The following is a 26,251-nucleotide window of genomic DNA, read 5'->3' as shown; positions in this document are numbered from 1 at the left end:
CTACCGCACAAATGCTAATGAACCAGATATCTCGTCGTTCGGCTTTTGGGCACCCGCCGCTTCGACTGCTCTCTCATAATATAGGATACAGCTGTGACAGACCCTTTTGTGATCCGGTTGATTCACACTGTTCGCCACTATATTCCATTTCTAAGAATATTCAACGAAAGGTCTCTGTGACGATCGTTGAACGACACCTGTATAAAAATATCAAAATTCAATTCAATTCTCCCATTTTAGTTTATTGTATTAATTTATTACCATGAAGTTTTTTTTTGGATCCTGAATGTATTTAAAAAACTAAAAAAAAAAACAATTACAAGTCATCAGTCAGTAAAACTCTGCTTGTGTCGAATGAATCATTTAATTTATGTATAAATAATGTACATTATTGCGAATAACGAAACTTCTCATCTCAAGACAAAACGTGTTTAGCATAAAATATGGCCCGTTTCTTTGGTAACAAAACGCGCTGTTCACTTTTTTGACAGCTTGAAATCGTCACGAAAAGAATCTGCTTGGCTGTATGTAAGTTATAAGTATATATTATGCTTGTCTAGCACGTAAGCTATTGATTTACTTCACAAAACAAGCGATATTGGCCCTCGCGACGATTCTGGCGACGGTTTCGCCCGCGACGGTTATAAATAATCGTATAGGAAAGGGTGGGAAATTAGCAACAAAGGAACTATTGGCCATACCAGCCTTGCTGATATTGTTCGAGGTTTTGCGGAGAAAAAATAAGGTAAGTATTTTTGCTTTTGTCAACACTCACGCGTTGACAGTTCGGCACGAAATTTCCTGTAAGTGCGAGCAGCCTTTGAAATCTCTTTCACTGTTCAATGGTTGAAATGTCCATCAGTACAGAGACTATAGATTACAGAGGCGACTTGACACTCAACATCTGTACTCTTTTGCCCGTTTCTATGGTAACAAAACATGCTTTTGACGTAGGACTACGTCTTTCAAGAAGATAGCTGGTACGGGGAGTCATTCCAAAAAATCTTTCTCGAAAAGTGGTCAGGTTTTGAACGCTAATAGCTTAGTGGTTTCCCGATCGATTTTCAATATTCTTACACCAATTAATCGGAAAATCTTCTAAGAATTGACCCAGATGAAGAAAAGTGTGGATTCTTGATGTTTACCTATTGCAAAATTGTAAAATAACGAACCTATGTTTTACCAGAATTCTCGCTTCGTGATTGGTTGTTGGAAATGACGTCATCAAAGTGGAAATGCGCTTTACGCTTCGGCTTATAATTCAGTCAATTTTCAATCCATTTCCAAGATATTTACACCACTTCATCGGAAAATCGATTTGGAAAATATTGAAAATATAGAAAACTATTGATTTTCAATACGTCAATTGAAAAATTGAATTATTTTCATATTTTTGCCTTCCCACTTCAGTGCTTCCCTAGCACGGATGGCAAAAATATATACGATATGAGCTATGGGTTAAGCTTCCTTATGATTGTATTTAATTTACGCCCTATAGAATCCGATCGAAAATTGTTGAGCTTCAGCTGTTGCTGCTTCCCCGGATAAGGCAACGAAGACATCCAAATTCACCAAGCGAGACGCCAACAAACCGATGAATCCATCGACTCATCCGCCAGTGAACGATATGGTTTTAGGTCCTATGCCTTTTACTGCGCGTCGTCATCATCGGTCAGCGGCTTGCGTTCATAGTAATTTATTTACTGTTTGGTTTAGTGTGACTTCGATTCGTTTTAATAAAATAGATTCAATCTATTCATGGATATAACTCCAAAATCGGTTGAGGATTGAACGTATACAATGTTACTACATACTTTGATAAACGTTGCGTGAAGAATCGTATTATTACATACCTGGATACATCCTACTATAGCTTCAAAGAGACTTACGTAGTCCTACGTCACCTATGCGGTCGTGTCTTGTGCTCAACTCCTCAGATTTTATTGAAAAATGAGTGGTTTTTGAATAGACGATGGAATGAACGCGAGTATCTCGTCTGTTTGTTTGTGCACATAGTTAGCGAATCACATTCTGCCAAAACTGGGGTGACTTTGCAATTCTCGTTTCGAGTGATTTTGGTTCGTTTCACCCATTTGTTTAACGTGGTCGAAACGAACCGAAAGCACTCGAAACGAGAATCGCAATGTCACCCCTGTTCTCTACTTTTCCAAGATAAATAGCGATCCGTTGTGAAGATGGCGTTACCACAGACAAGCAGACGAGACACTCGCGCGAATTCCATCGTCCAATAAAAAACCACTCATTTTTCAAAAAAGCATGGCGCAACATGGCCACACCGCGGCGCGCGAGTGTTGCTTCGAGTTTTCAGCACAAAAACATACAAATGTAAAAACTTTACAGTATAAAACCCTGCAAATGCAAGCTACTCCGCAACGTGCATAACAGAGGGTGCTAGTGTGCAAGTAAAATATGTAGGACGATGGTTTTAAAAATATTTTCTTCTATGTGTCATGTCAGTTCGTCAGTGGTGTTTTTTTTTTCCTGTATGGACTCATCACTGCGACCAGTATGGTTAGATCTATTGTGATATCGCCCGGGTGTTTGTTGTATAACCCGCACTGCATTTATTTTGGCTATAGTCGCTATTGAGTGAGCGATATGCTTCAGTGGTGTTACTGTTTAACGTATTTTGATTCAAATTTTCGGACACAAGTTTTTCAACGAAAATGTATGGGATGTTATGTCGGTTCGTCGGTGCTATGATTGCGAAATTAACGTAGACCGCAATATTCACAATCAGCAAAAAAAAACTACAAGGTATTTTTCCTTGTTGGGGACCTTGGACTATTGCGACCAGTTCTTTGATCTATTGTGGTGTGGTATACTACAAGGTACTACAAGGTATACAGCCCTAAGGGTTGCACAAAGGAGTGACGTAGGACTATTTCAGATCATCAGATCAAAGACTAATGTAAATTACATTTCTGGCATATGTATGTCTATAACAATCTGTGAATGTCATTGTTTAAGTGAATGTTTAAAAGAGAAGAGCGAAATATTCAGATTCAATTCTTCATTTAATGCAATGGTGGCTTTGAAAATACGAGGACGAGGGTTCATAAGTACAACGCCTGCAACCTTTGAGACATAGAGATTTCTTTTAAAAATCACTTGTGTGCATCATAAGGGTTGAATTGAAACAGTAATGAATGACCAATTTCTGTTTTATTTGTATGAAAGTCCTTATACTCCTACCACAGGGGTGAGGGGTCTCATACCATCATAAAATATACAAATTCATGCCTCCAAAAACCCCCACCTGCCGATTTTGGTTCCATTCTTGCTTGATTAGTTCTTGAGTTATGAAGAAATTTGTATTTCGTATGTAAGGAAGCCTCCCTCCCCTCCCTCTTAGAAGGGGAAGGGGTATCAGTACACTATAGAAAAAAAATTTACCTCCAAAAACCTGCACATGTTAAATTTGGTTCCATTTGCTTGATTAGTACTCGAGTTTTGATGAAATTTGTATATTATTTGTATGGGAGCCCTCCTAAAGAGGGAAGGGGTCTCGATTCACCATAGACAAAATTCTTGCCTTCTGAAACCCCTACATTCCAAATTTGGTTGCATTTGCTTGTTTAGTTCTCGGGTTTTGAGGAAATTTGTATTTCATTTGTATAGGAGTCCCCCTGTTACGCCTTCCTTAAAATTGCTCTCTTGCCCCCCCACCCCCCTATAAAATTGATAGTCATTTTATCTATCCTACCACATATAGATTGTTCAGTTTCGTTCAGTAGTTTAGTTGTTATTAGCATTTGAAATCTTTCATCCAAACGTTACATTTCTATTTTCGTTTTCACAAAGTGCTACCCAGTCCCAGTACAGTAAACAAAGACGTAGTCCTACGTTAAAAAATTGAAAATTTGTAAATTAAACTACCCGTGCTTTCATAGTGACGTAACTGCCAAAATGAGCTATCTAAGGTTGAGCTCCTCAGAAACTTGCTAAACTCGAGATTGTGACAGATTCACAGTTTATGTACAAAACATTTTAATTTGTGGCAATACGAAGTTTGTCGGATCAGCTAGTTTTTCATAAATAAGAGTAAAGCCGCCGTGAAAAATATTATTTCTTTTTTAAATTTACAATTGTCTTAATGATTTAATTATTTTTTACATAAAATGAATTTCATTTTTTAGAAAAACCATCAAATTATGTATGCTGATTCTGCTCATGTGTTGCTGCAATAACAAGCAAAACATTTTGAAGCAAACTGAAAATAACCCCAAAATTTCGAACTAAAAACAGACACTGAGGAAGCCTGCAAGTCGTGGCGAAATACGTATCTGTCGTGAATAAAATACACATAGTAGAATTAAATTGGATAAGTTTTCTTATTTTCTATTTTTAGGTTTCGTATTCCACTAAGACGCTCCAAAAACTTCAGTATAATGAAATTGTTTAGAAATCGAGCCCACCTGGTGGATAATGTCCCAAACACTGTTTCATTTTTCTACATCTGAATACAATTATTATGTTAATGATAATGATGATGATGACGACACTGATTATGATTTGTTCTCCATTTTCAAGTAAATGAAAAACCTGATTCTATGCATAAAATATATGGAGACTAATATTTGGCATGGTTGACATTCGGTACGGTTTCATCGTTCACAATCAGCTGCTATAGCGAAACTAAGAAAGAAATGTTGAATAATAATGAATTCTATCCAGAAAATCGTGCTTCTTCAATAAATGCTGATTTATATTAGTGGATAAATTCTGAACCAAAAACCGGCTCGCCCGAGCAGCCGGATATCAGAACATTATCTGCGAAAAGTTAGTGTTGACTATGAGAGAAATGGACAGTTTTGAGATCTGCACAAGGTCAGTACTGGTCAGAATTTGGGTGGAGATGGTCTAATCTCTAAGTTGCTCTCTAAACGCTAGCGGTTCACGCAACGCGTATTCTAACGTGTTTGCAGACTTGTATTATTTGTTTTAGTAATTTAATATTATAATTTCAAAGAAAATCCCAGCCGTCTGCTGAACGACACGATGGGGTTACTAACACTAACCGGTAAGTTATCCGTCTGTAGACTGTTTGGCTCTCAGAAGCTATTAGCTGGCTATACGTATGTCTGCAGGTCAGCTGCATGATCATAAACTGTTCGTCTGCTCTCTGACGTAGTTTTTATTATAATGAATGAATGCAGTCTTTTAACTCTTTTACTAATTCTTGAAATTTAATGTTGGGTTTCAATTTTTTTTTACATTTTTACACATGTTGATTTAAGTGTAGATAAAATTACTGAACAGTAGAATAAGGTGCTTTTTCTACAGTATTCATGTAACAATCAATAGATGTCAGTGTTCATTGTAGTGAAAAGAAACAGAAAATGTGAAAAGTGCTTGTGATTTGATGTTATACCCAAAGGTTCAACATAAGTATTGATATAACCTAAAAAACGATCAATATTACTATTGGTGGCTTCTGTTAGAAAAATATAGGTATATATTTTAAATAAAAATCCATTATATTTTGTAATAAGTTACATTGACAAAACATATGGGTCATTCCATGAGAAATTTACAGTTTAAATTTTGTTTCCGATGAAATATTTTTTTCGTGTTCCTTTTTATAACCGAGAAAAGCTATTCGGTACAAAGTTGTTTTTTGATATTTAAAACAGATTACAATCAGCATTTGAATAATAGTGATTTATTCAAATTATAATACTTTCATAAATAATATTTTGGGATATCTAATAGTAACATTGAAATAAAAAATATACGTCTCGATCTCTTTTGGACATAGAACGTGAAAAAAAATATTTTGTCGAAAAAACTACAAGCTATACAGCCCTAAGGGTTGTACGAAAGGGTGACGTAGGACTATATCAGATCATCAGATCAAAGACTAATGTAAACTGCATTTCTGGCATAAGTATGTTTATTAGAATCTGTGACTGCCATTATTCAAGTGAATGTTTAAAAGAGAAGAGCGAAATATTCAGATTCAATTCTTCATTTAATGCAATGGTGGCTTTGAAAATACGTGGACGGGGGTTCATAAGTACAACGCCTGCAACCTTTGAGACATAGAAATTTCTTTTAACCTTCCGTTACTCGCGCTGTTGTATTTTGTACAACACTTGTAGATTTTTGGATGCCATTTGGTTTTAAAGTAACAGATCGATGTCAAACCAAAATGTATTCTTCAATAAACTTATTATGAACAAAATGACATAATTATTTTATACATTAATGCGTTAAACTGTTCAGCAAAATACATGAGCATGAACCGAAATCGCAGAAACGATGCAAGCGGCGTGTGAGGAGTACCGCACTTGATTCGTACTGGAATTTTCTCTTATTTCTTCAAAAGGGAAAATGGTTTCTGTATACAGCAAAGTTATTCAGCAGTTGATCGTCATTACGCAGGTGTGCAAAAGTTCATAATTTCGTGACTTCACGGCGCTAGTGTATGGGCTAGTTTTCTGAATGTGTTCTATCTACGGAATCTGTTTATTTGTATGATCCTGTTTTCAGAAAAGGTTTTAGTGGACCAAAACTGCTAGGCTGATGAACACCACATCAGCCCTACTTTCTATCCACAGATGCCCTACTTTCTGCTAACTGCAGAAATGGTATCATGTGATGAGATGATTTATGTGAAAAATATCTAAGAAAACATGATAACTACTAGAAAAAAAAATCAATAGAATGTTACATCATTTAGGAACGATTGAAGGATCTTTCCGAATGCAGCAACTTGTATCTGGCCGCAATTTTAAGATGTACAATTTACAGCGGGTTTTGGCGCCACCTGGTGACAAACTTATAAAATATTATCCCCCAAATGATAGGTCTTAACCTACTGATTAACTTTGCTGAAGACAGTAACTTTCTATATAACCAGGATTCCGAGATATTCCGAGATAAAAAGTGTTGTACAAAATACAACGCGCGAGTATCCGTGTTACAAAAGTTGGTGCGAGTAACGGAAGGTTAGAAATCACTTGTGTGTATCATAAGGGTTGAAATGCTAATGAATTATCCTCTTACCACAAGGGTAAGGGGTCTCAAAGCATCATAAAATAAATCAATTCAAAATAAATTCATGCCTCCAAAAACCCCACACGCCAAATTTGGTGCCATTTGCTTGATTAGTTCTAGAGTTATGAGGAAATTTGTATTTCAGTTGTATGGGAGCCCCCTTCTTAGAAGAAGAAGGGGTCTCAGTACACCATAGAAAAACATCTTACCTCCAAAAACCCCCACAAGCCAATTTTGGTTCCTTTTGCTCGAATAGTTCTCGACTTATGAGGAAATTTGAATATTAGTTGTATGGGGGCTCCCCCTCCTAAAGAGGGGAGGGGTTTCAATTTACCATAGAAAAAGTTCTTGCCTTCTGAAACCGCTACATTCCAAATTTGGTTCCATTTGCTTGATGAGTTCCAGAGTTTTGAGGAAATTTGTGTTTCATTTGTATAGGAGCCCCCCCTCTTACGCCCCCCTTAAAATTGCTCTCTCACCCCCCTAAAAAATTGCTGGTCATTTTATCTATCCAACGACATATAAACTGTTCAGTTGTGTTCAGTAGTTTAGTAGTTATTAGCATATGAAATCTTTCATTCAAACGTTACACTTTTTTTTCGTTTTTACAAAGTGCTACCCAGTCCCAGTATAGTAAACAAAGACGTAGTCCTACGTCAAAACATTTGTTTTGTCAGTGTAACTTATCAATATAACAATACTACACTTATCAAAATAACAAAACTACACTCGGCACGTCGCATTTTTCCAACGGTATCCATCGCATTTTTCATTTAAGGTGAAATTATTCGTCATCGGTTCTGCAAATTTCAAAAGCAGTTTTTTGACGTAGGACTACGTCTTACGGCAAGTTTTGAGATAGGGTGTCATTTCAAATCGAAAAATGCGAGCGTCACGAAAAATGAAAGGTTTTGAGCGCTAATAGCTCAGCGGTTTTCCGATCGATTTATAATATTCTTACACCAATCGATCGGAAAATCTTCTAAGAAATAACCCAAATGAAGAAAAGTATGGATTCTTGAAGTTGAACTATTGAAAAACTGAAAATAATGAACCTATGTTTTACCAGAATGCTCGCTTCGTGATTAGTTGGAAGACTCTTTACGATGATCTAAACCTATACCAATTTGATATTTGTGCTTGTGAAGTAAGTCAAAACAAGTGACAAAGTTTACTCATTTCAACAAGATTTCTGAACACCGCGGTTCAACCAAGACCATTTTGATGTCCTTGCTTGGGAAGTACGCCAGAGAAAGTGACAAAGCCCCCTCGTGCCAACAGATTTCTTACGAATGCGATTCAACCTAGTCCAACTTGATGTCTGTGTTAGGGAAGTGTGCCAGAAAAAATGACACAAGTTCGTTGTCCCAACAGATCGCAAATTCTTTACTGCGAGACGATTAAACCTAGGCGAATTTGATATCTGTGTTGGAAAAATGTGCTACAGCTGTAGTGTTCGGTTATAATATGACTCTGTATGAATACGCATGCTTGCCGTTTCATTAGAAGGGTAGTGAAAAGATGTGCTGTTGATAAAATAGGATTAAATTGGTAAAGTCCCTTCAACGTGGGAAACCATGAATAATAAAAACAATCTTTAATTTCTTGATTTTGTTAAATTGTTCTCAAATGCACAACCTTTTCAGAATTCAACGTATGTAATGTTACTACTTTAATAAATGTTACATACAACGTATGTAGCATGTAGGGGAATGTCCCCGGCTATGAAACAGGTTTTGTTTTTTGGCCATAGCTTTTGATCGGATCATCTAATTTTAAATTTTTTAAAAGCATTGGAAAGTTAAAACGTATACCTATCTTTTTGCCGAAGGAAGTATATGGTTTTTGTTTAAAACACAAAAGTTATAGCAAAATTTTAAAACATGGTTTTTTGTGGCTAAAAGAAAAGTGTCCCCGGTTGTGACCTAGGGAAATCTTTAGAAAAGACAAGAAAATATAGAAATATCAAAGGAAAATCAAAAATTAAAATCATTTATTCATGAAAAATACTAAAAATACAAAATCATTAATCAATTTCTTCGATTAATCATCTAAATCTGAATCGCAATGAATGCATGTAAAAAAGCAAGCAATCATATTGGCGCATTTCAAATGCACTGGCCTGTTACATGTGTTACAAGGATTTGAGTTTTTGCTAAACCTAAATAAATCCTGCTGTCATAAAAACTCATAATGCCCCAATTGAAGTAATCTACGATCATTAAAGTTTAAACTAATTGATTTTCTAGATGTCTCACAACCGGGGAACTGAACTGTTTCATAACCGGGCGGCGGCCATATTGCAAAAAAAATTATATAACAATTTTTGAGCCAATTATTTCACCTAAAATTTGTCTGTGTGATGAAATAGGGGTCCAAAACTTAGCTTATATGCCTTTGCCTGAGCTTTTTTCTTCCATTTGGTACACAAAATAATCAATTGCGAAACATGCGAAAAAACTTTTTTGGGTGTTTTTTCAAACACTTTTCCTACAAAGCATTGTAAATGTTGAAGTTTGACCGTTGTTTGCTCAAAAGTTATATTACTATGAGACTAGACGTTGGTAGCAACTTGACAGCACTAGGAAAATAAAAATGTTAAAAATTACGGGTGTTTCACAACCGGGACCGTTTCACAACAGGGGACAATCCCCTATATATGTTGCATATAGCATGTATACATGAAGAATCGAATGATTACAAGCATGAATACATGCTACTATCACTACAAAGAGACTTACGTAGTCCTGCGTCACTTATATATGCGGTAGTGTCCTGTACACAGCACCTCTGATTTTTAGTTTAAAACAAAAATTTTGTTCATGAAAATATATTCGCTCTGTTCAGAATGGCAAGAAGAATGCAGTGAATACATTTCTATAAACAGACCCACGCTTTTGGGTTTAAAAACTGCTTCTGAAATTGGGCTTTCCGACGAAAAGTAAATGACTGCTAGTTTCCCGTTAACGTTCATATGAATTCTTCGTAGCTCGGACTCATACAAATACGTTTACGTATGATCTAATCTTGAATGGTTTTCAACCAAAATACTAGCAATAGGAACTTAAAAGTGGATTATTTATCAAGACTAATTCAATTATCGTTACTAAGCAGCCAAAATTAGTTCAATTTCCTACTCAAAATTTAACCTTGTACACTTTAAGGACAGTCTGAGTAGTTTTAACTAAGTTTTAACCCTCTAACGGGCAACATCGTAAAAACGATGCGATTGATCGATATCATGAAAGTACACTCAAAATAAGCTTAAGTTCTGATTTTCATGCAAAAATAATTATCTGGAGCAGCGGCAGGTTAGAAAAAGTTTTTCATGTCTAACGCTCTACCCAGATATTTTTTCAATTCAGATATAGGGTAATTGATCTTGAATGGACCTATTTAGCGCTTTTTAACACCACCACTCGCACTCTTGCTCAGTTTACTCGTCATTTATAAATAATATGTGGTGATGTTACTATTTGTTGGAAAGTATCACCTTTTTGCCTTTCTACTATATAAATATATAGTATAAAGGTATAGAAATCACTTGAAAAACCGGAAATGGAAAGAAGGTCCTACGGGCCGAATGTTATATACCATTCGACTCAGTTTCGAAAACTGAGCATTTTCTGTGTGTGTGTATGTATGTGTGTGTGTGTGTGTGTGTGTGTGTGTGTGTGTGTATGTAACGCTTTTAATCTCACTCACTTTTCTCGGAGATGGCTGGACCGATTTTGATGTTCTTAGTGTCAAATGAAAGGTCTAGGTGTCCCATTGGTCGCTATTGAATTTCATACTGATCGGACTTTTAGTTCAAAAGTTATGTATAAAAATACGAAAAATATGGGACTTCATCATCTCTTAGATCCCTTAACCGATTTGAACAAAATTGATTGCATATGAAAGAGGAGCCTTACAAACCCTTAGCTTCCAAATTTCATGATGATTGGACTTGTAGTTTGAAAGTTACATAAAGAGATGTGAAAAAATAGTATTTAAAACATATTTTTGTAACATTTAAGAATTAATTCAATGAAAAACATCACACATTTTATTATTATTTGAAAATTACTGCTGAGATCTATCAAACGAAACCGAGTTATTTAAAATCGGACGGTTCATTCAAAAGTTATTCAAACTTTAACACTTAAGCACCGTATATTAAACCGTTAAAACGTGTGAAATCAAACCATATCAATCAAATGTTGATTGTATCCAATGTGCGTGATGTATGTGTGTATGTATGTATGTATATATGTATGTATGTATGTATGTATGTATGTATGTATGTATGTATGTATGTATGTATGTATGTATGTATGTATGTATGTATGTATGTATGTATGTATGTATGTATGTATGTATGTATGTATGTATGTATGTATGTATGTATGTATGTATGTATGTATGTGTATGTGATGACAATTTGCAATGAAATTCAAGAAAAGTGAGAAACATGTCAAAAGTCAGAAGTTTTTGAAGCTTCTTAGTGGAATACGAACTCTGAAATAAAAGAAAAGAAAAAAACTTTTACCGACTAAATTGCACTATTTAATATTTATTCGCGACAGATACGTATACCCTTTGAAAAAAGACACTGATGAAGCCTGCACGTCGTAGGCGAACTACGTATCTGTCGCAAATAAATATTAAATAGCGGGATTCAATTGCAAAGTTTTTTCTTTTCTTTGATTTTAGATTTCAATTGTCATTTTCTTCACTTGCTGTTACTCACAATTGCACGCAAAGTAAAAAGCGGAGAAAAGCAGTTAATTTAAGTATATAAGTATAGTGTTTTATAGGATCAAAATACTAGTGAGTTGATTTTTCCAAATAAATTTATACAAATTTTGCGCATCAATATATGCTCTTTTCAATCCATAGATACTAGAGCTTAGAAATGTTATTTGAAAAATAGGAAGTAAACGTTGCACGGTAGTAACTTTGTACGATTTGTTTTCGTTAGTGACATTTTAAAGGACAGATGTCTTATGTCATGTATCATGTTTTAATAAATAAATCAAAAATGACCAGCACTGGAAATCATATCGATCATATTTCTCATTCTCAAGCATGTTTATGGTGCAGTTTTTGCACTATTTTTCGACCTCATCTCGTTTTCCTAACCCCCTAACATTGTAAAAACGATGCGATCAAGCTAATGACTATCTTTTCATGAAAGTACATTCAAAAGAAGCTCAAGTTTTGATTTTCATGCAAAAATAATTATCTGAAGGAGCGCCATCTAAGAAAAAGTTCAATTTCTCTTTTTCATATCTAATGCTCTATTCAGTTATTTTTTCTAATTCAAATATATTGCAAAATTGAAGCCAAGCAAACTAATAGTAAAATTTTGAGATTAATCATTTTGTTGTAGATATCCTTTTTCTTCAAAACGAAGTATAATAATAATTTTTCTGAACTCTTGTTTTTCAAAAATGCTAACTTTTGAACGCATGGTATTAATATCAAAATATCAAAAAAAATCTACCCTTTGGGCTAAAACCACTCAAAAAAAATATCAAAAACCTGATTTAATCCTCCTAGTGGTGAAAGGAACCTTTGTTATACGGTCTTATTTGCTATTTGAGATAGAAATCGACACGTTTGGTTTACATGAAATTTTTGGAAATTGAATAAGTTTACAAAATTTGAACCAAATAGAAGCACTTATAAATTTTGATAGTTCCTTTTCTCATGAAATTGCTGTGTAAGTTGTTACTAATGAGGGTAAGTGCAAGTAAAAGTAAGTTGTAAGATGAAATACTATTCTCTATATAGTTACAAATCGTATATTACGTATATACTAACGTATATTCTTCAATAAACTTGTTATGAGCAAAATGTCAGAATTATTCAATGCATTATTACTTTAAATTGTTAGGAAAATAGATTAGCATAAACCGACATCACAGAAACGAAGCAAGTAGCATGTGAGGTGTACTGCAATTGGCCCCAACTGGAATTTTCTTTCGTTTCTTCATATGGAAAAATGGTGTCTGTGTGCCGCAAAACTACCAGCAAATGTAAAATGTTTAAAATGTATCCGTCTGTTGGTAGTCGAGTAATTCGGGGTCAAAATCAGGGTATTTTTTATAATCAAAGTTCTACAGTTCGTAAACAAAGAAACATAGAGGTATACTATGTTCAGCAAAGTTGTGTATTTTTATTATTTATACAACTTTGTAATACATGAAAAAGTCATACAACAATTACAAAAAGAGCTAAAATAGAAAAACTGATTTTTCAAATTCATATACAATAAATAAGATCTCTTCGTTGAAGAGATAGAAGATTACTGTCTTCAGCAAAATTTCTTGTAATAATATGCTCTAAAACTTTGCAGAACACATCAATGTGCTATATTGAAACTGAAGGAAAATAATTTTTTTATTTCACTTTTAGGGGGATTAATCAAAATCCAAATTCTACCAGACGATAGAGCTTTCAATTTCAAGAAACTCTTCCAAAGGTTCGATAAACTTAAAACCAAGTTTTCCTAGTCAAAACTCTAGTGCGCTCGTTTTCTTTGGTTTTGGGCTATTGTGCGCGCGAGTAACTGTATTATAAAAGTTGGCGCGAGTGTTCGAAGGTTAATATCTTTTGACCGGTAAAACCAATTCTTATGAAATTTTGCATATATATTCGTAGTGTGAAAACCTCTCGTTTGATATTAAAATAATTGAAATTAGGTTATGTTTCTTGGTTAAAATAAATATAAATTATTGTTAATTTTGGTGTGGTGTATTGAATTACTCATAACTTTCAAATTAAACATCCAATCAAAAAACCATTCAATAGTGATCTATCCGGCTATATTACCTGCCAAATGAAACTAATAGCACGTAAATCGGTTTGGCCATCTCTGAGAAACAGGCGATCATTTGAACCTTGTCAAAACTGTTTTTTTAAGCATAACTTTTAAACCACTTGTTTGTTTTCAATAAAAATTGGTGTGAAGTTTAGCAATAGTAAGAGCTTTTATTTGGTACTAAGATCGACGAAATCGGTTATGTGGTTCCGGAGAAAATCGTGTCACGTAATTTTCACATTTTTGCTTATAACTTTCAAACTAAAAGTCAGACCACGAAACCATTTAATAGTGATATACTAGGTAAAAATACCTTTCAAATAAAAGTTATAGCAGACGAATCGGTTCAACCATCTCCGAGAAATAGGCGATTGAAAATTGAAGCGCACACACATACACACATACACACACACACACACACACACACACACACACACACACACACACACACACACACACAGACATTGCTCATTCGTCGAACCTGATCGATTGGTATATGTGACACGGCCCTCCGGGCCTCAGATCGACTTCGTGTTTTTCGACCAATTCCTAAACCTTTGTTATATTGTATAACAAAGATAAAAATATGCTATGAACGCATATTTCATATTGTCAGTTCAAAACAAGTTTCGTATGTGGCTCTGAAACCCAAAAGTTAAGGCCGACCGATTATAAAACTAAATAAGGTGTTCATCAAATAACATAAATGACGCTTACAAGTATTTACGCACCCAAGGAAAGAAAATAGAATTATTCTACGCAATACGTTGTGAATTTTACTGGCAAATAAGGATTTTGAGGAATACGGAACGGATATTTAAAAATATACTCAAGTTAATTATAGATGTTCCTGAGAAATTAAATAATGATTATTGTGGCAGTAGAAAGGCTAGGTCACGCCGCTAGGTGGATTAATTCGGGTTTTTCTACATTATCAGTACTTTAAAAATGTATAATTGATGAAACTTTTATTAAATATATCGTTTTTATCCAAAGCCTATTTTTGATCTTGAATGGACCCAACATGATCTTGAATTGGACCTATTTTTGATTTTGAAATGGACCTAAATTTGGATTGTCATAGTTTCTTCCATGTAAATGAACAAAATAATAACAAAGAACTTTTTTTTAATAGTACAACTATACTACTGCTATTTATTAATAGGACACAAGGTTGAACAGCTTTTACCTTTCTTATACTCTGTTAGAAAGGTATGAAAGTCGGTTGAAAAATTTGAAATCAATCACAGTCGCCGATGGTCTTGTTTTTATGTCAGCCCAACAATTGAACAATGTTTCAGTGACTTGATATGCGTTATGTATGTATCTGTGTGTGACATTTGTATATTGGAAATTTATTATTACCTGTTGTTCAGATATGGTTGAAACGATTTCTACGTCATAAAAAAATTATGTCGCCTATTAGTTTCAAAAATTTAAACCATTCATTAAAAATATGTAATATAACTTGTATTAAACGTAGTTTATTAAGTACAGTGGGGTTCGAGTTTTTATTTAGTGACTACATATTTCGAAAGGTCAGACTTTTACTGACGTAGGACTACGTCTTACTGCAAACTATCTAAAGGTTTGCGACAGCCCCTGTCGAACATTTTGAATATAAAACCGTTGCAATCGTGAAAAATTCGTTAATTAGTGGTAATTATTCAATTTTTGACACATTTATATGCAATTTTTTCAGTTAAAAAATGGTCTAGATTTTGCCACGGTTTCGATTTTGGCAACATAGGCGACACGCATTTGTTGTCAAATTCGAAATCATACTGTAAATGGTGCTTGAAAAAATTAGACTTGGTAATTCTACTAGGTTTAAAGGTAAGGTTAGATACAAGGTTTTAATTTTAAATGATAGTCGATGAAGAACTGTACCAGATAGAAAATAGGTGAACCTTCCTATTTTCTATCTGGTACAGTTGAATATTTTAGATCTCAGGGTCACTCAATTTCGGTGGACAAGGAGGTATTAATTTTGTCACAAGTCAGAGGGGAGAGGTGCTTAAAGAAAACTTTACATCCCCCAAGAAAAAAATCAGAGGGGTTGTGTATAAGATGCGACCACGGATGACGTAGTACAACGTTAGTCGGGTTGCATGATTTTGAATATTTTACTAAACTGATTTTTAATCGATCTGTCAGTCGATCAAAAGGTGATGTGAAGTCAACCTGCTTACTTATCGGCGGAATATAAGGTCTTTGCCAAATATTTTTTAAGTTTTTGTCACCCCCCCCTTTGGAAATTGGCTTGAAAAATCGGGGGGCTAAAAAAATTTGTAGGCTATGAGTATAAAATCAATTGTCCGTATGCTCTACAGCCTGAAAAACTCGAAAAATGAGAGTACTTAACACTTCTAGCACGAAACAGAAATGGAAATTCGAATTCGTAGTTTCCGAAAATCGTCCAAAAAAATTCTCTCGTTTTTGTCTTCTTTTCGTACCTTTTTGCATGGAAAATAATAACGTATATATTAAAAGCAAGAACAGATTTGGCCCTTGCCCCTACGGCTCCTTGAAGATAGTCGTTCAAAAAAACCATGAATTGCGGTACCGTGGATTGGCGCTGGGGGCTTATCCGAATTGAAAAATTCCAAAACGACATGAAAGAACATTTAATTATCTCGTGTTTGATCCATCCTTTTTTAGAATCCGAACACATAACAAAATGGCGACAATTAATACATAAAAGTATGGTTTTTAAGCGAAAAAATTGACTTTAAACATTTCTAAAAAATACAAAAATTACAATATCAAGAAAAGGATGGGTCAAACACTAGATAATTTTGTTGGCTTTCAAACAAAAAAAGAATCATAAGAATTGCTTGAGCCGTTCTTGAGATATTTATGGTACCGACTTTCAAAATCTGGTTTCGAGAAAAACGACGTTGAAGTTTTTACTCGTTGTTTAAGGGGGCATAGTACTTTTTCAATGTAAAAAAATCGAATTTTTTTTATTGATTATTTCGAAAGATTAACATTTTGACCATATGTGTTTCAAGTCATTTCGATGAATTCCAAAAATTGACAAAGTTACAACTATTTGTACCGCGCATGTCTGGAGCGATTACACAGCGAATTAAAACTTCAACGTCGTTTTTCTCGAAACCAGGTTTTGAAAGTCGGTACCATAAATATCTCAAGAACGGCTGAAGCAATTCTCATGATTCTTTTTTTGTTTCAAAGCTAACAAAATTATCTAGTGTTTGACCCATCCTTTTTTCGATATTACAATTTTTGTATTTTTTAGAAATGTTTAAAGTCAATTTTTTCGGCTAAAAACCTTACTTTTATGTTTGAATGTCCTCCATTTTGTTATGCGTTCGAATTTTAAAAAAAGGATGGGTCAAACACGAGATAATTTAATATTCTTTCATGTCGTATTGGAATTTTTCAATTCGGATAAGCCCCCCAGCGCCAATCCATGGTACCGCAAATCATGTTTTTTTCGAATGATCATGTTCAAGGAGCCGTAGGAGAGAGGGGAAGAGGTTCACATATGCAAACAAAACTGCAAATATTAGTATAAAGTGCAATGTTTAGCAAGCAATAAACCCGAATCGATTCGCTTTTCGCGTTATCGAGAAAAAAATATTTGAAATAAGGCAAAAAATATGGTGTAAAAAGTACTATGCCCCCTTAATCGCTCCAGACATGCGTGGTACAAATAGCTGTAACTTTGTCAATATTTGGAATTCATGCAAACGACTTCAAACACATATGGTCAAAATGTTAATCTTTCGAAATAATCAATCAAAAAATTTAGGTTTTAAAAAATTGAAAAGGTACTATGCCCCCTTAACAGAAGGCAGTTAGTATCCCTCTTATCTTTTGATCCATATTATCTTTTAATCAATGATGGTTAAAATTTTTGTACAATACCGATTTTGTACAAATTAAGTTTATATTATTTTAGGCATAAAATGACATATGTTAGCTAACTAATTAGGAAGACTTTTTAGTTTCAAAACTAGAGGCTACAATATACAAACACTATGAAGCAACTACGAAAAAGGATGAGTGATAGTTAGTTTTATCAATATAATTAAGTTTTTATTTAGGCTATAAATCAAGTCTACTTTTAATATCCCGTGCTTATAGATTAATTATAAACGGAGATACTATAGTGACAACAAGCAGTTTTATGGAATATACAACGGCGTGTTCGTTGGTGGTAGGCAATGATAGCTACCGGCAGTGATGTCTCGAAGCGCAAAACTAGGTCCATTCTAAAATCAATACTAGGTCCATTCAAGATCAAAAAAGGGGGTTAACATTTTTCAAGAATTTGAAGATTTTATTGGTTTTACTGAACTTTTAAATACTTAAATTGAAATTACACATATTTTAGCATAATTTTAAGAGTATTGTTTTATTTCAAACCAGAAGGGTTCCGGGTAGTAACCGTTTGAAAATACTCTATGGTGACTGCCAAAACGCTGAAAAACAGCTACTTTTAAATACGCGGCAATAAAGTAGTTTTGGCTATAATTTTAATTTAATTTTAGTATATTTACGTTCAGAAATGATTAAAGATAAACATAAAAGCTAAATACAGTATAAAGACTTGATAATTATATCCTAAAATTCTTATTTAAAAATAGGTCCATTCAAGATCAGAATTCGACTAGGTCCATTTCAAAATCATTTACCCTATTGCAAATTTGAAATAAAGCATGAAATTTACTCATAGAAAAATTTTAAGATCAATCATTTTGTTCTAGATGTCCTTTTTCTTCAAAAGTAAATAATGAAGGGAATATTCTTTTCAGGGAAATTTTTCGCAATTTTTGTTATTAAAAGAGGATAACTTTTGAATGCGTAGCCAGAATATTGTGATATTGATATCAAAATGTCAAGAAATCTGTTCTGAACACATTTAGTGTATTGACAGTTCAAAACAAATTTCGTATGCGGCTCTGGAGATCCAAAAGCGAAGGCCGTCTATAGACGGTCTTACCCGTTAGAGGGTAAGGTAAATCCAACCTATTTATAGATAGACCCATTAAGTGTATATTGGCAATCCTACTCGGTAAATGCCGCCCAGTTAGCCTCGGGTTACTATGCTGGCCTAACAAGCCAGTAGTCGTATGTACGAATCTCGACTGGGAGGTGCTGCTATAGAGTCAGTAGGATCGTTGCACTAGCTCCGTTATTGTCCTGTACTCTATCAGCCTGGTGCGAAATCTGTCGATAAAGAAGGGTCAAGTTCTCAACAGGACGTTTATATCCATGGCTTTGCTTTACTCGGTAAAAATGGCAATTCGCTCTGTGATTTGAAAAATATATTATAAGAAAATTTATTTGACATTATTATGTGGTTTAAAACGACCTCAGAAACACATTATTGGCCATCAATGGCTTTTTAGATTTTGAAAAATTTGAAATTGTTTGGCACGTATTACGGAAGCCATTCCTTTCCATTCAAATTAATAAATTAAATGCAGTGGTATAAATGCGGAGTACCATAGTCATCCTGTAAATTCACATCCTTTAGGACACACATAAATGGAAGATTGCAAATCATGTAATATGTTATTTTACAATATAAAAATAGTTTATATGCATTTTAGATTGAGTTGAATGTGAGTTTTATCATTCTGTGTAGAAACATGTGTGCAGATGTTCCAGTAATATTGGAATTATTTGGAGCGAACCAACCAACGATTGAATGCCCCATAAAATAGTAAATCTATACCTATAAAGAAGGATTTCTGTCTGTCTGTCTGTCCGTATGTTCCTTATAGAATCGAAAACTACTGAGCCAATCGGCATGAAAATATGCATGTAGAGGTTTTTTGAGGCCAGGAAAGGTTTTAGTGATGGTTAGAAACCCCTCCCCCCACTAAGAGGGGGGGCTCCCATACAAATGAAACACAAATTTCTGCATAACTCGACAACTAATCAAGCAAATAGAACAAAATTTGGCATGTGGGTGTTTTCGGTGACAAGAATTTATTCTATGGTAAATTGAGACCCCTCCCCCCTTTATAAGGGGAATTATAACTTCTCTCCTCTTTAAAAGGGGGGGCTTCCATCCATAACTCGAGAACTAATCAAGCAAATGGAACCAAATTTGGCATGTGAAGGTTTTCGAGGGCAAGAATATTTTCTATAGTAAATTAGAACCCCTCCCCACTTTAAAAGGGGGGGCTCCTGTACCAAAGAAACACAATTTTCCTCATAACTCGAGAAGTAATTAAGCACCAAATTGGGCATGTGGGTGTTTTTGGAGACAAAATTTTTTTCTATGATGAATTGGGACCCCTCCCCGTTTTAGGAGGGGGGGATCCTATACACATGAAATACAAATTTCCTCATAACTGAAGAACTAATCAAGCAAATGGAACAAAATTTGGCATGTGAAAGTTTTCGAGGGCAAGAATATTTTCTATGGTAAATAAGGACCCCTCCCAACTTTAAGAGGGGGGGCTCCTATACAAACGAAATACAAATTTCCTCATAACTCGAGAACTAGTCAAGCAAATGGAACAAAATTTGGCACGTGGGTGTTTTTGGAGACAAAATTTTTTTCTATGATGAATTGGGACCCCTTCCCACTTTAGGAAGGGGGGCTCCTATACAAATGAAATGCAAATTTCCTCATAACTCGAGAATTAATCAAGCAAATGGAACCAAATTTGGCATGTGAAAGTTTTCTAGGGCATGAATATTTTCTATGGTGAATTAGAACCCCTCCCCACTTTAAGAGGGGGGGCTCCTATACAAACGAAATACAAATTTCCTCATAACTCGAGAACTAAACAAGCAAATGGAACCAAATTTGACACGTGGGTGTTTTTGGAGACAAAATTTTTTTCTATGATGAACTGGGACCCCTCCTCACTTTAGGAGGGGGGGGCTCCTATACAAATGAAATACAAATTTCCTCATAACTCGAGAGCTAATCAAGCAAATGAAACCAAATTTGGCATGTGAAAGTTTTCGAGGGCAAGAATATTTTCTATGGTGAATTAGGACCCCTCCCAACTTTAAGATGGGGGGCTCCTATACAAACGAAATACAAATTTCCTCATAACTCGAGAACTAATCAAGCAAATGGAACCAAATTTGGCACGTGGGTGTTTTTGGAGACAAAATTTTTTTCTATGATGAATCTGGACCCCTACCCACTTTAGGAGGGGGGCTCCTGTACAAATGAAATGCAAATTTCCTCTTATCTCGAGAACTAATCAATCAAATGGAACCAAATTTGGCATGTGGGAGTTTTAGATGGCAGAAATTTTTTCTATGGTGAATTACGACCCCTTCCCCTTTTAAGAGGGGAGCTCCCATACAAATGAAATTCAAATTTCCTTATAACTGGAGAACTAATCAAGCAAATGGAACCAAATTTGGCATGTGGGAGATTTTGGAGTCTTGAATTTATTTTACGATAGTTAGAGACCTCTCACTCCTGTGGTAGGGGGATATGGACTCTCATACAAATAAAACAGAAATTTTTGCGAAACTCAAAAACTATTCGAATTCGAGAAATTCGAGACTCTTCCATAAAACATTAGTCAATACAAGACCACAAAAACTATCTATAGTAACACTAGATCATTCAGGACGACACGGTCGCGAGTGTTGCCGGTGACCCGCCGTCGGAAGCGCCGCCCACTGGGGGGCTTGCAAAACTCGAGATTGTGACAAAGATCATCCGAGATTCATGATTTATGTACAACACAGGTTAATTTGTGGCAATACAAAGTTTGTCGGGTCAGCTAGTAAATAAATAAATATTGGAATTATGTCGGGGGATAGTACTTAAAGATAATTTGAATGCCCACTTTATCAGTTTCAAATTGAGCTATATGATAATATGGTGAGCCATAATGTTGGCTTTAAACAATTATCAAAATTATAACATTCTATTCGTTAATATATCTAAAATGTTGCTTTTCTTAACATTAGCAGGTGCTTCTACAACGTTGACGAATCAATATATATTTAACAATAGACAATCGAAATTCTCTCAAAATTGTACTAAAATCGACCAAAATTATGAAAGGTTTTTAGTTTCCACTATTACTGCACTGAGAATATAATTTCGTATTGTTTTTGAAAAAACATTCGTAAAACTATATTCGCAGCTGGTACAAATAATTTCATACCATTTAAAAACTTTCGTAGGTTTATTGTCTACCGCAAATGTTGTTATTACGAATGGCTCGTAATTTTTACGAGAGCACATTCGTAGCTGTCTTGCATCAAGACCCATTTGATGCACCGTTGTTGTCTGGCATCATTATCGACAAAAACAACGAAGGCGAAGTTAAACAAGCTTAGTTCGTTTCCCGATCAAAAATCAGCTTTTTTTTCAGAGATAAAAAAGATTTCGCTATTTTGCGATAGGTGTCGGTAATATAGCATGCTGACACCGATCGGAAAATAGTGAAATCTGGTATTATTTTTATCGACAGCCTTTTCGTGCTTTCGTAAAATCTACGAACCATTTTGTATAATGCAATAATTCGTACGAATATAGCTTTGTTACTATGTACAAAACATTCAGGATTGATTTTACGAATCTACTTCGTGGTAGAAAACAACGAATGAATTCGTAAAGCAAACGATCGTTTTCGTACTATAAACCAAGTTTTATTATCAGTGTGGTACAAGGGATTTGTTTGCATTTTAGTCCGAGGATTTCAGGAAAATTAATTACAATAATAAGGTTCCTTCGTGCATTTAACTAATAACGTTTAAATATCAGCTAAGCTTTAAGCTTAATTTCTTCTTTTACAGCACTTTTCTTCGCGTTATTAACTATAACAAACCAAGAACCAGCAAACACCTATTATTTTCCCAACTATTACTGCAATCCATCGCTCTGCCAAAATGGTGGTCCTCATGTTGCCTGTTATTCTTCATATCCTTTTGGCGTCAGTTGTACTGGAAAACAACCACAAATAGTACCTATGACCGCTGATCTCAAGGCTCAAATCCTTGACCAACACAATAGGCAACGTGCTCAGTTGGCCAGCGGACAGCTACCTGGATATGCTCCTGCTGCGAACATGCCGACACTGCAGTGGGATTTAGAATTACAATATTTGGCAGAAGCCAATGCACGATCATGTGAATACGGTCATGATAAGTGTCGTAATACTTATTGGAGTAAATATGTGGGTCAGAATATTGCTATTTTGAGACACTTTGGATTGCAAATCTCCAAACCAGAATCGATCAAGTACTTTATGGATGCATGGTTCAACGAATATGTGTACGCTTATTCTTACGTAGATAGCTATCCGAAATATTATTATGGGTATGATTATATATTTTAAGGTACATCTTAACAATTGATAATTTTATCACGAATCATTACAGGCCGCAAATAGGTCATTTCACGCAGATAATCAGTGATCGCACAATCAAGATTGGCTGTGGTATGACTACATTTAAAACATATAATGGGAATGTTTGGACGAATGATTATTTCGTATGCAATTATTCGTTTACAAATATAATCGGACAACCGACGTACACCAAAGGAGCTCCAGCCTCGCAGTGTTCTTCTGGGCCCAACTATGCTTATCCTGGACTCTGCAATTAACCGAAATCTGGAAATATTTCACATGACAAATATAAATTAGAAAATCATTTTTCATGGCATTTATTATTTATAGCGATGTTTAGAACTCGGAATGTTTTTTGGTAATATCATTTCATTTTGGTAATATACCAACAAGGCTCCGCATCCCAAACTCGAGAATAAAGGGGTTTCCAAATATCCACAAGCCTGACAAAGAATTTTTACATTGCATACAGAATCACTGCTTAAAGAAAAAGTAATTTTGCTCTTGGCTTTACATAAAAAAATAAGGGCTTTACTTGCTTTAAAACGGATAAAACTTTAAAAATCTCGCGATCGGCGAAGAACACCTCGTAGCGATGAGTGATTCTTAAACACGATGAAGCTGGAATTTTTTAGACCAAATTGTACTCATTAAGAGAAAAATCTAAATGTAGTTTTCAAACAGAATTAAAAATTATTTGCCAGAACTGGTGCTCAAAAATAATATCTTTATCGAATTCCTTAGTTAATTTTCTTTGAAAATGTGAAAATAGTGTCTTTCTACACCCAACTATTGCTGGCGATATAGGTAAGCAAAAGAAAATGAGAGGGTTAAACAAAAACGGGTATTTCTTTAAAATGGAGGTGCTTCCATTAATCGAGGGGATTCCTTACCGACACCAAATTTTGGATTTTTACTTTCTGACTTCAAACGAATAATCTGGCAAAATTTGGTTCAAATCCGTGAAGGTCGATTACACGTTTGAACTTTTTCTTGGTCACTTGGCGTGGAATGACCCATAGCATCTGATTGTAAGGATCGTACTGGTCAAACCAAAAATGCAGATTATTGCCAGGCTTGTGGATCTTTGGAAGACCCTTTATTCTTAAGTTTGACTTATATATTTTCAGGACACAAACTTGATTACTGTTTGAGAAAAGCAGATTTTATACTGAGCTGAGTTCACGTCCAGCAGTCAAATCGAACAGTATAGTCGAACAGTCGAGTTAAATAGTCAAGTCGAACAACCAAGTAATCGAATCGAGCAGTCAAATCGAGCAACCGCGTCCAGCAGTGCAGTCGAGCAGTGACGTTGAGCATTCCAGCCAAGCAGTTCAGTAGAGCAGTTCAGTCAGGCGATTGAGTTGTTCAGTCGGGTCGAACAATCCAGTCGAGCCGTGCAATCGAGTAATCGAATCAAGCAACTGACAAGGAAACATCACTATCGGTCACAGGCTTAGAGCTTAACCATAAACACCATAGTGTAGTTCTGTCGATCCAGAATATCACTGCACTGCTCGTATAGGTGTAGTCTATGGAACTTTTTTGAGAAAACTTAACTTGAAATTTGTATGTGAATGTAACTCAATGGAGGCGCATGGTACATGAATATCCTACATACACCCTGCACCCTCAAGTAACAGAACAAAAAGAAAATTAAATTGACTGAAAAAGCATGATTTTATTATGCAACAAGCGTTTCTAAAATTACATTTTTGTCCACCTGGAACTGTTATTAAACTTGTCTTTTACTAGTAATTTGTTAATTGCGTTACAAGTTATTCGTTTACAATACAGGATGAAATTTTCTTTCTATTTAAGTAGATACTGTGGCATAATTGGAGCAAACTTCTCTGTTGGCAAACTTTCAACAATGTTTACAATACGTTTGGATAACCGAATAAAGCTTTCTTCTTTATCTTTTCTTTGTTACGTATCATGTTGTATAAAACAGTAAGAAACAAAGTTCGTTTGTGTTGTATTAATTATTTGTCAAGATAAGCCCATTGCTATGAATGGTTTTCGGTATTCCGACGAATAGTGTTACAAGTTAGGTGAAAGTCGAACCCAGCTGACACTTGGCTGAAAACTCGTTGCAGCCCGACGATGCGATGACCCCATTTGCTGTATAATTTTTTTTTCGTAACGGTCCTTAGAGGAACTTTCTGCTACGAAAAGATCCTGGTTAAGCACAGGATATCAGCTACAAGGATTACTCGGCACGGATTTCTCCTGGTTGCTAGGGTGTCCAGTCCAATTAGCATCAGGCACGCTTCGTATCTTGGAAATTGGAGCGGGTGCTTCCATGACAGGCGACGGAGGGCGAATCGAATGAATTTGCGTTGCGAATTTGCATGCTACTATCACTACAAAGAGACTTACGTAGTCCTGCGTCACCTATATATGCGGTCGTGTCTTGTACACAACCCCTCCGATTTTTTCCTGGAGAACGACACAACTGAACACTTACTAATGTTGAGCACCATTCTATTTTCGTTTCGTTTTCGGAAAACGGCGCCTTCTACTATATTGATCGCGAGATAGATCTTAAGATCGTTAGCAAAGGAGAGCCTGAGTCCTCGTAGTGGAAAGTTTTTTTTTTATTTACTAAAAACAATGGCTTTACTTTAAACATAGCTGTGCCAAGTGGTATCGGACATAAAACTATTTCTACATTCTACAAATCTATATTACATTCTATAAAGAAACTTGTAATCGCTGTTAATAGGTATGTATCTTTTTCCTTCAGGATTCGATGCAGATCCGGTGGGATCCTTCTTTTCATTAACGCTCGCCAAATATTTTCCCTCTGGGTTTCATATTTTGAACACGTAAATAACAGGTGGTCGGGATCAGCTGGGCCTCTTCCACATTCGCATAGATCATCCTCTATTATTCGATTTCGTCTCAGGTGCGTTGGAAGTCGAGAGTGGTTACTTATAAGTTTGGACAAAATAACAATCTGTCTTCTGTTCAGTACCATTCCTGCGAACCAAGGCTCAGTAGAGACCGAAGGTTGAAGGCTATGGCAAAATCTCCCCATGATGCCGTTGTTCCAATCTTGTTGCCATTTTTGTGTAACAGAAATCTTGGTTGGAAAAAC

At 35.2% G+C, this 26,251-nt stretch overlaps 1 protein-coding gene across 1 annotated transcript; it reads left to right on the top strand.

Annotated features, from left to right (window-relative positions):
- Nucleotides 1-5,022: 5,022 nt before the first annotated feature.
- On the top strand, nt 5,023-23,405 carry LOC128745974 (antigen 5 like allergen Cul n 1-like). Its single transcript, XM_053843030.1, has 3 exons — nt 5,023-5,044; nt 22,595-23,117; nt 23,180-23,405. The coding sequence occupies exons 1-3, from the start codon at nt 5,023-5,025 to the stop codon at nt 23,403-23,405; spliced, it is 771 nt and encodes a 256-aa protein (XP_053699005.1).
- Nucleotides 23,406-26,251: the final 2,846 nt, after the last annotated feature.

This window comes from Sabethes cyaneus, chromosome 1, assembly GCF_943734655.1.
Source record: "Sabethes cyaneus chromosome 1, idSabCyanKW18_F2, whole genome shotgun sequence".
NCBI classification, from domain to species: domain Eukaryota; kingdom Metazoa; phylum Arthropoda; class Insecta; order Diptera; family Culicidae; genus Sabethes; species Sabethes cyaneus.
The sequence above is the reverse complement of the archived record's forward strand: the minus strand, read 5'-3'. Positions and strand labels throughout refer to the sequence as shown.